The sequence below is a fragment of the Phacochoerus africanus genome, chromosome 15 (genome assembly GCF_016906955.1).
Source record: "Phacochoerus africanus isolate WHEZ1 chromosome 15, ROS_Pafr_v1, whole genome shotgun sequence".
NCBI classification, from domain to species: Eukaryota; Metazoa; Chordata; class Mammalia; order Artiodactyla; family Suidae; genus Phacochoerus; species Phacochoerus africanus.
This window is the reverse complement of record NC_062558.1, coordinates 105,080,507-105,095,412: the sequence shown is the minus strand read 5'-3', so window position 1 is coordinate 105,095,412 and position 14,906 is coordinate 105,080,507. Positions and strand designations below refer to the sequence as shown.

The following is a 14,906-nucleotide window of genomic DNA, read 5'->3' as shown; positions in this document are numbered from 1 at the left end:
GTTGTCAATTTCTCCTTTTAAGGTTATCAGCAGTTGCCTTATATATTGAGATGATCCTATGTTGGGTGCACATATATTTACAATTGTTATATCTTCTTCTTGGATTTATCCTTTGATCATTATGTAATGTACTTCTTTGTCTCTTATAATATTCTTTATTTTAAGGTCTATTCTGTATGATATGAGTATTGCTACTTCAGCTTTCTTTTGATTCCTGTTTGCATAGAATATTTTCTTCCATCCTCTCACTTTCAATTTGTACATGTCCCTAGAAGTGAAGTGGGTCTCTTGAAGACAGCATATGTATGGGTCTTGTTTTTGTATCCATTCAGCCAGTCTATCCCTTTTGGTTGGGGCATTCAGTCCCTTTACATTTAAGGTAATTATTGATATGCATGTTCTTATTGCCATTTTATTGTCTCTGGGTGAGATCAGATATGGCTGTATGCCTGGGGGGGTCTTTAGGCAGCCTATTTGCTGATGGATGGGGCTGTGTTCCCATCCAGATTACTGTTTTCCCTGGGGTTCTCAGCCCTGATAGGTGGGGTCAGATTTTTCCAAAATGGCCTCCTTTAGAGGAGTACACACCAATGATTATTCCCAAGACCTTTGCCTCTAAAGTCCTTTTCCCACAACAAAACACAGTCACCCCCTTTTTTCTCATCAGATCCCCCAAGAAATGCAGTCAGGTCTGACCCAGTTTCCTATGGAGTCTCTGCTTTGCCCAGGGACCCAGTGCATATGAAAGCTTATGTGTGCTTTTTAAGAATAGGGTCTCCAATTTCCCCAGTTCCATGGAGCTTCTGTGCACAAGCCCCCCTGGCCCAGATCCCCAGGCATTGGGACATGACATGGAGCTCAGAACTCTCACTCTCATAGATGACTCCCTGTGATATGGTTACTTTCCAGTCTGTAGGCTGCCCAGCCAACAGGTATGGAGTTGTTTATATTGCATAATTGCTCCTCCTACCACCTTGATGTGGCCTCCTCTTTGTCTCCTAGAGTAGGATATCTTTTTTGATAGTCTGCAGTCTATTTGGTTGAGGGTTGTTCAGCAGATGGTTGTAATTTTGTTGCTTTTAAGTGAGAAGGTAAGCTCCAGTCCTTCTACTCTGCCATCTTAATCCAGTCTCCATTCTTCATTCCTGTTACAGTGTTCAACCCACACCACAGCTCATGGCAACGCTGGATCCTTATCCCACTGAGTGAGGCCAGGGATGGAACCCACATCCTCATGGATCCTAGTCGGGTTCGTTAACCGCTGAGCCACGAAGGGAATCCCCTGTTACAGTATTTCTGATCTAGCATTTCTTTTTGATTCTTTCTTAAAGTCCCCATCTCTCTGCTTAAATTACCCATCTGTTCCCACATGATGTCTACTTTATACATTAAAGTCCTTAGGATATTAATCATAGGTTATTTTTTTTTAACTCCTGGTCTGACAATTCCAACATCCCTGACATATCTGAATCTGGTTCTGAAGCCAGAATAATACCTCTTTAAACTGTATTTTTTATCTTTTAGTCTGCCTTGTAGTTTTTTGGTTTTTTTTTTTTTTTTTTGAGAGCAGACATGATGTGCTAGGTGAAAAGAACTGCAGTAATTAGGCCTTTAATAATGTGGTAATAAGACATGGGGGGGAGAGGAAGTGTTCTTCAGTCCTATATTAGGTCTCCATCTTTAAGTAAGCCTTTGCTTCTCAGCTGTGAACTTTGCAAGTGCTTTTCATTTCCACTCCTCAAGTTGAACAGGATGGCCAGTGGAGGTCGAAGTTGGGTATTTCCCTTCCTTCCCCCAACAGTTGAGGCACTGGTAAATAGTTTAGGCACTCGTAAATAGTTTCTTTTGAAGTTAAGTCTTGTTGATTAAAAACAGAATGCTTAAAGAACAGAATGCTCTGGCATATTTCAAAATCATTCCCTTTTTTCTTCTCCCCTGCTGGAAGTGTAAGAGGATTTTTCTTAAACCTTCACTGGGAGAACTCGGTGCCCTCTAAGACTGGGTTTTATTGGAGGTTTAACTCTCAAACTGGTCTATACTGAACTTCTAGTAGTCAATTACACTTCAGGTTTTCCTACCCTAGTAGTGATTCCTGTTGGTTTCTGCTCCATCAAGTATGATTCTTTGTATTTGCCTTTCTCTCCAATTTGTGGCAGAAGAGGGGGGAATTATAGCAGTATGTCCTGTAATCTCACTTCTTTGAAAGATCAAGGAAGAATTGTTGATTTTTCAGTTTTACCAGCTTTTTACTTGTTAGGACAGAGTAACAACTTTCAAGATTTTTACTTGCCAGATTGGAAATTAGAAGTCTGTGTTCACTTTTTAATAATTAATTGAGCTATATCTATTTATAATTTTTGCATTTATATATTGTGTGTGTTTATGTATGCAGGTTACATTTCAAGAAAAAAGTTTTTTTAGTCCCCATGTATCATGTCCACGCTCCAAAGGAAGAGAATTTCAAGCCCTCAATCAAACATAATTTATACTGTCACTTTAGCCATAGTCCTAAAAAATAAAACTTTCTAGGGAATTCCTGTCATGGCTGAATGGTAACAAACCCAACTAGTATCCATGAGGACATGGGTTCGAGCCCTGGCCTGGCTTGGTGGGTTAAGGATCTGGTGTTGCCTTGATCTGTGGCATAGGTTGCAGACAAGGCTCAGATCTGGTGTTGCTGTGGCTGTGGAATAGGCTAGCAGCTGCAGCTCTGATTTGACCCCTAGCCTGGGAACTTCTATAGCCCAGGGTGCAGCTCTAAAAAGACAAAAAAAAAAAAAATTTGTACACACTCATCAATAGATTAAAAAAAAAAGCTAACTGAAAATGAATTGCAAGCATATTCTTCCTAAGGCACTTAAAATTACAATCACTGCCAGGACTCTGAAGGAAAGGAATCTTCTGGGTGGCAGGTTGAAAAAGCCTCCGGAGCAAAGGTGAAGAGCTCTGATACCAAAGAAAAAGAACTGAGCCATTTCTATACTACAGGAATGGTATTTCTGTTTTCCCCTCTATTCTGATGCAAATCTTTTCAGTTAGATATCTTAAATTAGCTTCAAGTAGCTCTCAGTGTGGATCCAGGTTCACTTCAAAAAACTGTGGTACTGCTTGAGGGCAGGAACTACTTACTTAACTTCTTGTATCACTCACAGATTCCGTACAATGAAAGGCAAGCTAACAAGATGGTCTGTATAATACTTCATAATGTAAACAAATATAGAAAATCATGCATTCTGTATATGCATATGTGAGGTTTTTGAGGGGATGCAAATGGAGGAGGTGTGGGTAAAAGGATCATGTAAGTGCGTAGGTCTGTAGTCATTAAGCAATTAAGTATGGATATATTTGTTCAGGTTATCGGACTGAAAAGAATTAGGCTAAGAGGTTAACTAAACAATTCATGTCAATGTCTGTAATCAAGACTGTAATTGAATCACCTACAGATTGACTAATTACTATGAATGTAAATTCCCCCAATCTCCCTTAATAATTCACCTTAATAATGATTTAACAATTCTCTTCGTTGAATTGCTTTCTCATATCACAGTTTAAGACAAATTCCTCTTGAAACAGATCAAAGGTAGAACTGAAGATCACTTGACCTTCACATATGGAGCTTGAAATAGCTCTTGCTCTCATATCTTAAAACAGAAAGAGTTTCCTGAGTTCTGTGTAAAGCTAAGAGAAATACCAAAAAGCAAGGGTGTTCTACTATGTGTACAGGCCAAACTTGATTTCCTGATTTCTGAGAAAACTTAAGGGGCATCTATGGCAGTTGTATGTCAATTTAAGTACCACTGGAATGATGGATCAGAGCTAACATTTCTAAACATTTCCTCTCTACAGGCAGATTTAAAGCAATGAAGTTCCAAGCTACCTTAACCTAAAGCATTTTGTTTCTACAAATGGCCAGTAGGCACATGAAAAGATGTTCAACATCACTAATTATTAGAGAAATGCAAATCAAAACTACAATGAGGTACCACCTCACATCAGTCAGATTAGCCATCATTAAAAAGTCTGCGAATAACATGCTGGAAAGGGTGTGGAGAAAAGGGAACCCTCCTACATTGTTCGTGAGAATGTAAGATAATGCAACCACTACAGAAAAGTGTATGGAGGTTTCTCAGAAAATTAAAAATAGAATTAGCATATGATCCGGCAATCCCACTCCTGGGCATATACCCAAATAACAATGACCCAAAGGGATACATGCACCCCTACATTCATTGCAGCACTAGCCACAATAGCCAAGACATGGAAACAACCTAAATGTCCATCAACAGAAGAATGTTTTAAGAAGTATTCCACACATCCACAATGGAATACTACTCAGTCATAAAAAGAATGAAATAATGCCATTTGTAGTAACACTTGTGCAACTAGAGATTCTCATACTAAGTGAAGAAAGTCAGAAAGACAAATACCATATGATATCACTTATACGTGGAATCCAAAATATGGCACAAATGAACCTATCCACAAAATAGAAACAGATGCATGGACACCGAGAACAGATGTGTGGTTGCCAAGGGGGAAGGGAGAGGAACAGACTGGAAGTTTGCAGTTAGTAGATGAAAAATATTACATTTAGAATGGATAGACAATGAGGTCTTACTGTATAGAACAGGGAACTATATCTAATCTGGGATGAACCATAATGGAAAGGAATATAAAAAAGAATGTATATATGTATATAACTAAGTCACTTTGCCATACAGTAGAAATTAGCACAATATTATAAATCAACTATACTTTATTTATTTATTTTTGGCTGTGCCTGAAGCACGTAGAAGTTCCAGTGATAGGGATGGAACCCACGCCACAGCAGTGACAATGCCAGATCCTTAACCCACTAGGCTGCCAAGGAACTCCATAAATCAACTATACTTCAGTTAAAAAAAATAAAGCATCATGTTCCACCATCTTTGATTCTTTGACTTACAATTAATAAAAAAAAGTTACTTGAAGATTCCTAGATACATCAGAGGTCAACACAATTCATGTTGTAATCAGAGTATAGAGTACTATTAAATATAATGTTAATAGTTAAAACACTCACTACCCCAGTCCCAAGTAAATCTCTTCTTAAAAGCATATGAGTAAGATATGGACAAAAAGAATGCAATAAAGAAAAAGAAGAGTTGAGTAAAATCTAATATTGAAGCAAAGAATCAATTTATCTGTGGATACATAAATGTCCAAGATCTTGTATATGTTATGGTACCTATCATATCATATTGCCAAGTGTCTTTTAATAGTTTTTTTCCTCCTGTGAGCTCCTTGAGGGCAGAGATACATTTCTATATTTTCAGCACCTAATAAGAGTGTTCAGAGCATAAATCATGTACAATTGATGGCGCTGTGCTACATATCCCCTTTAATCCTCAAAATCATTGTTTGAGGTAGATAATATATTGCTATTCTAATTTTACAGATAACAAATCTAGGAACCATTAAGAATGTACCCAAAGTTACATAGCAGTCTAACTCCAGAGTATATGCCCTTACTGTACTATATACTATCTGAATAAATGAATACCTGTTTTGTACAACTTCTTAGTTTTAACAATTTTATCAATGCATTCACTCAGATATCATCTGCATTTATTTCTTATATTAGGATGACCACATGGCTCAAAAATCATCAGAGGTGTGTAACATTTAGAGACTAGGCTTTTAATTTTAGGAACCAAGCGTCTTTTATGGACTTCACACTTTCAAAGTCTGGTTAATAAAAATAGCTATATCTAAATACAAGTATAGTGAATTCTTTAAATGTAAATGATTATGTTATAATTTTAGGAAATAAACTGGGTAATTGTAATATAACAAGAATAGGAAGATGAGAATTCTTTTTAATAGAAAACTTGAAAAGGGCTCTGAGGCTAAACTAGCAAGCCTATTTTATACACAAGGGATGAGTAAATGGTTTATATTAACTGAACAAACTATTCAATGCAAAGGGATTTTATTTTACTAGACCATGCCAGTGTCTCATTTAGATTACATCGAGTCAATAAAATAATAAAATAGTTTATGAATAATTTACAAAATTATTTAATCTTCCATTCTGCTTAAAACAATTAATTAATTTTTTGGTATATCCCATGGAATTAGAAAAACAGAAATCTTTCCATTCAAAAGAGTAGGACTTGAGTAACATATAATAAGGTTAATATTTATTTTTCTTCAGATCAGAGCCAGTAAAGGATGCAAAGCTTACCTAATTTCCTTATCTAATTCTTCTTACATTTTAAATTTTCAAACACATACACACTTACATATATTGCATATACAACTAAATATTAAACTGAGATATTAATGCAAATCCAACTAGACCAATTTGTCACTACTCTTAGGTCTTCAAAACATGAAGATGTAAAATAGCTGTAGAAAATCAATATACTTTTCTTCATTTTAATAAGATGTTTAAAATACTAAAAAGGAACTGAAATTTATCTGCTCATTGTGGACAATGATTGCCTCTAATCTTTAACTGTTGGGAATATAATGGAATCACGTGTATAATAAAAACTGTCTTTAATTTTTAAAAGTTTGCTTATAGTGGGTGTAATAAAAATTTTGGTCAGATTTTTTACATACCTTAAAAGTAGAGAGCCCATAAAGTCTTGTAGTATGAACAGTTTCTTGAGAAATATTTGTAATGTTAGTTATGAAGTCCTCAAGGTATTTACAAGCTTGCTCCAGATGTGTGGTGTTTATGATGATTTGCACTAGCTACAAAATAGAAAATAGCTCTGGTAAAATGAAGGTTACATGTATACAAAGCCATTTGGTTTTTAAAAACAGGATTATTACTTCTAGCAACTGTACCATCTTTGCATAATTATAGCATTATGCCATTATAGGGTGCAACTGATTGTCTGATTTCAAAGGCCTGCTGTGGGAGTTCCCGTCGTGGTGCATTGGAAACAAATCCGACTAAGAACCATGAGATTGCTGGTTCAATCCATGGTCTTGCTCAATGGGTTAAGGATCTGGTGTTGCCTCAACCTGTAGGTCACAGATGCGGCTTCGATCTGGTGTTGCTATAGCTCTGGCATAGGCCAGCAGATGTAGCTCCAATTCAACCCCTAGCCTGGGAACCTCCATATGCTGAGGGTGTGGCCCTAAAAGGACAAAAGACAAAACAAAACAAAAAGCCTGCTGTAAATACTGTTATTAATGCTATCATCAAAAAAAAAAACACCTGAGTCTAACTACCAATTAATTAAAATAAATTTTCAAAGCACTTTTTCAAATTTTATACATTCACCAAGTTTAAAAAAATGAGTATTTTCACTTTTCATGTAAAGTCTGGAAAACATAAATCTTCATATATCTTCTAACATCTTCAACTATCTACTATTCCTCATGTAAGCCCTTTTCCCTCACACTGTTTGAATTTACAATGACACTTTTATTTGAAAACCAATCCACTTCTATTAATAAATTTAAAATGGAGGGCTAACTTTATAGGATGATGTTCTTTCAACAATAACTTAATTTATAATAATTGTTTCATATAATGAAACATTTAGCTATAAATATCTTTTTAACATACCTCTGTCAAACCTATATGAGGCTTTCTAATAAGATTCAGTAAACAGCTACTCAAAGTTCTGGTCAGCAGCAGATTTGTAGATTTTCTAAGCATATCATCTATTTCTGTTGAGCTAAAAAAAAAAAGGTTGATATTATGGGTACAGTTAATTAGCTTCCTAAATAATTTAACACAACTTACTAAAATAATTTACTCTAATTCCATTATATCTTTAAATAAATTAAAATTATTCATATTTATTAAATCACATATTTCAATTCAATTTAGTTTCACAAAAGGGATACTTTCCATAAAGTAGAATGCTCATTTATGGAATAATTTAAGTGTATTCAATTAACCATTATAGTAAAACCATGGGATATTTAGTATAAGGAAATAAAACTATTCTTAATTATAACTCCATTATGGAACTGCCAATTTCAAAGACATTTTATATACAAATATAGCTAAAATTACTTTTAAAATGCAAATTGATGTGAGCTCTATAGATATAATTAAAAAGTTACTAGATTTGGAGTTTCCATTGTGGTGCAGCAGAAACAAATCCGACTAGGAACCATGAGGTTGAGGGTTCTATCCTTGGCCTTGCTCAGTGGGTTAAAGATCCGGCGTTGCCGTGAACTGTCATGTAGGTCACAGACAAGGATCAGATCTGGCATTGTGGTGGCTGTGGCGTAGGCTGGCAGCTCAGCTCCAACTCGACCCCTAGCCTGGGAACCTCCATATGCCACAGGTGCCGCCCCCTGCAAAAAAAGAAAAATTACTAAATTTTAACATAACTAAGCTATCCATTTCCATTGATATTTTTAAAAAAGATTTAAAGCAATAAATGTCTTACACTACTTTTAATTTGGGAGAGAGAAGAACTAACCCTATATATAATACCTCTAAAACCCTCAAGACAGCTAGACTAGGACTGCTTATTATTTTCTTCTAACCACTAGCCCTTCAATTGAAGTCAATAATGATTTTTTGTATATAGCTTCATCATCAAAATAGTTAAGCTGTCCTTAGGCCAAGTTTTCTCAGTCTCAGCACTACTGACATTTTAGGTTAGATAATTCTTTGTTGTGGGTTGTCCTATATTATTGAAAGATGTTTAGCAGCACCTTTGGCCTCTACCCACTTGAAGCAAGCAGCAGCACTCCTCCCCCTAGTTGTGGCTACCCAAAATGTCTCTAGACAGTGTCAAATATACTCTGGGGGCGGGGGAGAGAGGCAAAATTGCCTCAGTTGAGACCCACTGCCTTAAACACAGTCTAACATTCTAATTTTAGCATCTTTTTACTTTTTATTTTACTGAAACATTACTCTTAAAAATCTAAGAAATACAAACACTTAGTAGTTTATATTTATTTCAAGTATGCAAATGGAGCAAGATTTGACAAAACACCGATAATTCTCACTGCTACTCTAATTAACATACTCCATTTTAATGCAGGTACTCTTCAACTTCTAGTAGTTACCTTAATTGTGGCAGACCTGAGGAGAATATGTCTCACTTATTCTTTATATCTAAAATCAAGACTTCCCAGGGAATGTATATAATACCAGTAGGGTTTCAGGGTTACTAGGCGGCAAACTCTCTGACAAAAGGAGTTCCCTTCGTGGCTTAGACATTAACGAACCTGACTAGAATCCATGAGGATGCAGGTTTGATCCCTGGCCTCGTTGAGTGGGTTAAGGATCTAGCATTGCCGTGAGCTGTGGTGTAGATTGCAGACACGTCTGGGATCCCTTGTTTCTGTGGCTGTGGTGTAGGCTGGCGGCTGTAGCTCCAACTGGACCCCTAGCCTGGGAACTTCTGAACTTCCATATGCCACAGATGTGCTTCCTCCAAAAGCAAAACAAAAACAAAAACAAAAGAAACCCCTCTCTGGCAAAAACTCTATCAATAGTGTCCCTAGAATAAGCAATGTACTCATGCTGATAAAAAGGAGGTGGTTGCCAACTCCTCTGGTTTCTTTACTGACACTCAAATTATGCTTAAAGACACCCTGTATAACAACCTTTTCAGATGCAAAGTTTTTTATGACATATAATGTCTTTTGATTAATTCCCCTGAACTTCCTTGAATGCTGAGTCAATGTATCCTTTTCTTCCATAAATAAAAGCAGAGGAAAAAAAACCTATCAGCACCTATGTTGTATTTGTGCAAGCAAAATTTACCCAGCAATGTCCAGGATTTCCCCCATGAGGTTTTTATACTGAGTAATTTTTTTGCTAACTCCTTGTCCTTTGAGCCTCTAACTTGGACTCTTCCTAATTTTTAAATTGCATTCCACAGTAATTCAATCTTTTTTTTTTTGTCTTTTTGTGTTTTCTAGGTCCGCACCTGCGACATACAGAGTTTCCCAGGCTAGGGGTCTAATCAGAGCTGTAGCCACCAGCGTGGGATCGGAGCCGTGTCTGAGACCTACACCACAGCTCACGGCAACGCTGGATCCTTAACCCACTGATCAAGCAGGGACTGAGCCCACAACCTCATGGTTCTTAGTCGGATTCATTAACCACCGAGCCATAACGGGAACATCCGAAAACTGAAAATTTCTTAAAGATCATATTAGATCCAGATGTTTCCTCTGCAAACAAATAATTGAGACTTTGGAGTCTCTTCATGAAGTCACTTCATTCTCTGGCCTTGCTTTTATTCACATATTAAAAGAAACCTTTTTACTATAAATGCTCCAAAGATCTTGTTTTTAAAAAAAGTTAACTATGAATTATGTTCAAAAAGAGCTTTAAACACAGAAAATCATTTTCCATAACTCTTTAACAAGAACAACAACAAAAAACCCTCGAATAGCTCAATTTTAAGTCACAGGTGTAAATTTTTAAAATAAAAATATATGTCAGAAAGCTGATAATCTAGACAATTTATATTTAGACTTTTTAAAACTATTGCTGTTTCTGTTTATTTTGAGCTATTACTTTCATTAACAAAAAATCAGCCAATGTATAATAAAGCTAACAGTAAAAAAAAATAAAAAAAAAATGTGGAGGTCCCCATCATAGCTCAGCTGCTAACAAATCTGACTAGAATTCATGAGGACATAGGTTCAATCCCTGGTCTTGCTCAGTGGGTTAAGGATCTGGCGTTGCCATGAGCTGTGGTGTAGGTCACAGACTCAGTTCGGATCCTGCATGGCTATGGCTGTGGCTGTGGTGTAGGCCGGCAGCTACAGCTCCGATTTGACCCCTAGCCTGGGAACCTACATATGCCACGGGTACGGCTCTAAAAAGACAAAAGACAAAAAATTTAAAAATGAAAAAAGTAAAAAAAAAAATGTAGGCATAAAGGCCTTGCTGAATGAATAACACATCATCATAGAGAGTTAATTAGAACAACTGGGTATGAAACTAATGAAAATGACAAATGTTTTTATCAAAGAGATAAGGAAAAAATAGTCTTCTCTGCTGTAGCTTTAGTATACAATATTTACTTCTAGGTAATGCTACGAGTTCATACACATAAAGAATAAGAACTGAGGGAGTAATTCTATTTCTGGTCAGTCAATAGGGAAGCTTTAGGGAAAGTTATACAGAATATTATGACCAATTGGAGTTTCTGTTATGGCTAGGTGGGAAGGAACTTGACTAGTCCCCATGAGGATGCGAGTTGGATCCCTGGCCTTGTTGAGGACCTAGCACTGCCATGAGCTATGGTCTAGATCACAGATGAAGCTCAGATCTGGCATTGCTATGGCTGTGGTGTAAGCCAGCAGCTGCAGCTCTGATTCAATCCCTACCCTGGGAACTTCCATATGCCACAGGTGTGGCCCTAAACAAACAAACAAAAGGACGATTATGAATGATGGCTTTTTTATCTTTGGTGTTATAAATGCTGTAAAAAAAAAATCAAACAACAATTAGAGATCTACTATTTCTCCTCTGTAAATAAAACTTTCCAAATTGCTAGATTTCTATACTTTCTACAGTTTAACAATATTTTAATTATCAGTCCTATTTTTCAAGAATCAATGCTTAGATTAGATAATAAAAAGTACTTGTTAGACATACATATTGTACATGTTACCAATTTAGAAAATGTTAAAGTAATCTACATTTAAAAGAAAAGATGAGGAGAGGACAAGATGGCGGAGGAGTAGGGGGACACGCTCGCCCTCTCCCACAAACACAACAAAAAAAAGCACATCTACAGAATAAATGACTCGCACAGAACAGCAACCAATCGCTGGCAGAAGAACCTAAACTCCAATGATGGCAAGAAGTTCGTGACATTACGGGGCAGAACGGGAGAAAAGAGGAGAGTGAGAGAAGGTGAATCCGAGCGGGACGGGCGCTCCTGAAAGGGAACTGCGGAGGAGAAAGGGATCCCACACCCTGGAAAGTCACCTACACAGGGGAAAGATCAAACGAACCGGAGGAATCTCCAGGTGCAGAGAAGAGTGTAGCAGTAAGTTGGAGTACGGAAAAGGCGATCAAGAACCGAACGGACCATCTGAACTACGGGCACAGTCACCAAAAATTGAGACGCCTGGGTGGGGGCTGGGCACCGAGTCCTCAGCTCCAGAGGTTAGTCCCGGGGAAAGGGCCGGGGGACGCCTGGGTGGGGGCTGGGCACCGACCTAGGCTCCAGAGGTTAGTCCCCAGGCTGGGGGGGGGGGCGGGGCGGAGCGGAAACTGCTTGGGAGGTCTAGAAACCATTTGACGGGGCAGAGACTGCCTGGGAGACTAGAAAACAAAGCTGTCCAGAGGAAGGGAGCAATACTCTAGGGGTGGGGAAGTGGAAAGCCGCATCAGAGGGAACCTGGGAAAAGAGCCTGGTCTGTGCCCGTGCTGGGGAGGGGAGAGAAGAAGGGGTGGGTCCCCACAGAATACCCCCCACACCACAGCAAGCTTACAGGCCCGCTAGCTAGCTGAAAGCTGTGCTTCCCAGTGCATCCCCTCCCCCCACCCCTGTCACCCCCTACGCTCTCGCCGAACCTGGGGCTGCCTGCCATCCAGGAGGGCTGGCCTCAACAATTGCCTGAAGCCTACCACCACAGGGGCTGTCCCTGCACAGGCCTGCTTGCCCTTTGGAGGGGCTACACTTCCGCAGAGTAGCACCAAACACCACCAGCCCCCGAGAAAAGGCCTGCAGCCCAGAAAAGCTAGAACAAGCCTAGCCAGGCAGTGAATAGATCTGCCTAATTCCCGGATGGTTTTTCTGAGTCGGGCTGCCCCGGGGAGGAGCCTCTTCGGTTTCCAACGGTCCTGCTACCCGCCCAAGCCCCCAGGGGGTGCCCTAGTGGATCAGCTGCATAGGACTGCCAGCTCCAGGCAGGACCCCCTACAGCCCAGAAAAGCTGCAACAAGCTCGGACGAACCGGGAAAAGATCTCAGACGGTGTTTCTGAGTCGGGCTGCCCCGGGGAGGAGCCTCTTCGGTTTCCAGTGGCCCTGCTACCCGCCCAAGCCCCTAGGGGGTGCCCATTCCCGCGGAATAGCTGCTCAGCACCACCAGCCCCCTAGAAGAGCCCCTGCAGCCCAGAAAAGCTGCAACAAGCTTGGCCAGACTGTGAAAAGATCTGCCTACATTCTCAGGCCATCCTTCTGAGTTGGGCTGCCCTAGGGAAGAGACTCTTAGGTTCTCAGTGACCCAGATAGCTGCTCCAGCCCCCAGGGGGCACTGCACTCCTGAGGAACAGCTGCCCAACACCGCCAACCCCCTGCAAGGACCCCACAGCCTAAAAACACCAGAGCAAGTTCTGCATGACCAAGTGAAATCTGCTACCATCGTGGTGTGGACCTCCCAGTCCTGTCTGCCCTCAGGAAGTCCTCCTTTGCTTCAAAGAAACACTGTTAGCCCCATCAACACTCCAGAAAAGCCACACTGCCTCAAAAAAGATTGACCAACAACGCCAGCCCTCATGAAATATTCCACGGCAGTGACAAGGCAAACACTGCCCGATCACGGAGAGTACAACTCCCTCAGGAGAAAGAAAACAACAAGCAAGATGAAGAAGCAGAGAAACCACCCCCAGTCAAACCAACAGGAGAACTCACCTAATACAGTCAACAATGAAACAGATCTCTGCAGTCTGACAGACCTGGAGTTCAAAAGAGAAATAGTGAAAATACTGAAGGAATTAAGAGAAGATATGAACAGTAATGCAGATACCCTCAGAAAGGAACTAGAAAATATAAGGAGGAGCCAAGAGAAACTAGAACATTCATTTGCAGAGATGCAAACTGAACTAAGGGCAGTAAAAACCAGAATGAATAATGCAGAAGAACGAATCAGTGATATGGAAGATAGAATAATGGAAATCACTCAATCCGGTCAACAGACAGAAAACCGAATCAAAAAACTGGAAAGCAATATAAGAGACCTATGGGATAATATAAAGTGGGCCAATCTACGCATAATAGGAATTCCAGAAGGAGTAGAAAAAGATAAGGGTATGGAAAATATATTTGAAGAAATTATCGATGGCAACTTCCCAAATCTAAAGGATACTGGGTTCAAGATACAAGAAGCACAGAGGGCCCCAAACAAACTGAACCCAAACAGACCCACAGCAAGACACATCATAATAAAAATGGCAAAAGTTAGAGATAAAGAGAGGATCCTAAAGGCAGCAAGAGAAAAACAGAATGTTACCTACAAGGCAGCAAGAGAAAAACAGAATGATAAAGAGAGGATCCTAAAATCAGCAAGAGAAAAACAGAATGTTACCATAAGAATATCAGCTGACTTCTCTACAGAAACACTACAGGCCAGGAGGGAATGGCAAGAGATATTTAAAGTGCTAAAAGGAAAAAATATGCAACCTAGAATACTCTATCCAGCAAGAATATCATTTAAAATAGAAGGGGAAATAAAAATTTTTTCCAACAAACAAAAACTTAAAAGAATACTGCAACACAAAACCCAGGTTAAAGGAAATATTGAAAGGGCTTCTCTAAACCAAAAAGAAAGGAAGGAAAGGGGAGAAAAAAGAAAAGAAAAAAAAAAAAGAAGAGGAAGAACTAGGACTGAGGAAACTGCAATCAGAGAGCAGTCACTCAAATAAGCCAGCATACAGATTTAATCATGAACAGGCCTCAAACAAAATAAAATTAAAAAGGAAAAAAATAAAAAAGAGTCATCAAAACCATAAAATGTGGGCAAGGGATGTTAGGAAGTAAATAACCCTTTTTGTTTGTTTGTATGTTTCTCTTCTTAATTTTAATATAGTAATGAAGTATTTGAACTTACAGGACCATCAGGCTAAAACACACAATTATGGGAAGGGGTTAGCATACTTAAAAAACAGGGCAACCACAAGCCAAAACCAAATATTGCATTTGCAAAAAATGAAAAAAAAAAATACACTCAAGCAGATAATAACAGG

General features: G+C 39.0%; 1 protein-coding gene across 2 annotated transcripts in view; it reads right to left on the bottom strand.

The window, feature by feature from the left end:
* The window catches only part of EXOC6 (exocyst complex component 6), a 229,115-nt gene that overhangs the window by 87,558 nt on the left and 126,651 nt on the right, over window positions 1–14,906 (bottom strand). For both annotated transcript variants that reach the window (XM_047759791.1, XM_047759790.1), the window contains exons 16-17: window positions 7,568–7,679; window positions 6,607–6,741 (exon numbers count right to left, since the gene is read on the bottom strand). In XM_047759791.1, the coding sequence (XP_047615747.1) occupies window positions 6,607–6,741; window positions 7,568–7,679 (247 nt within the window). The remainder of the gene's footprint in view (window positions 1–6,606; window positions 6,742–7,567; window positions 7,680–14,906) is intronic.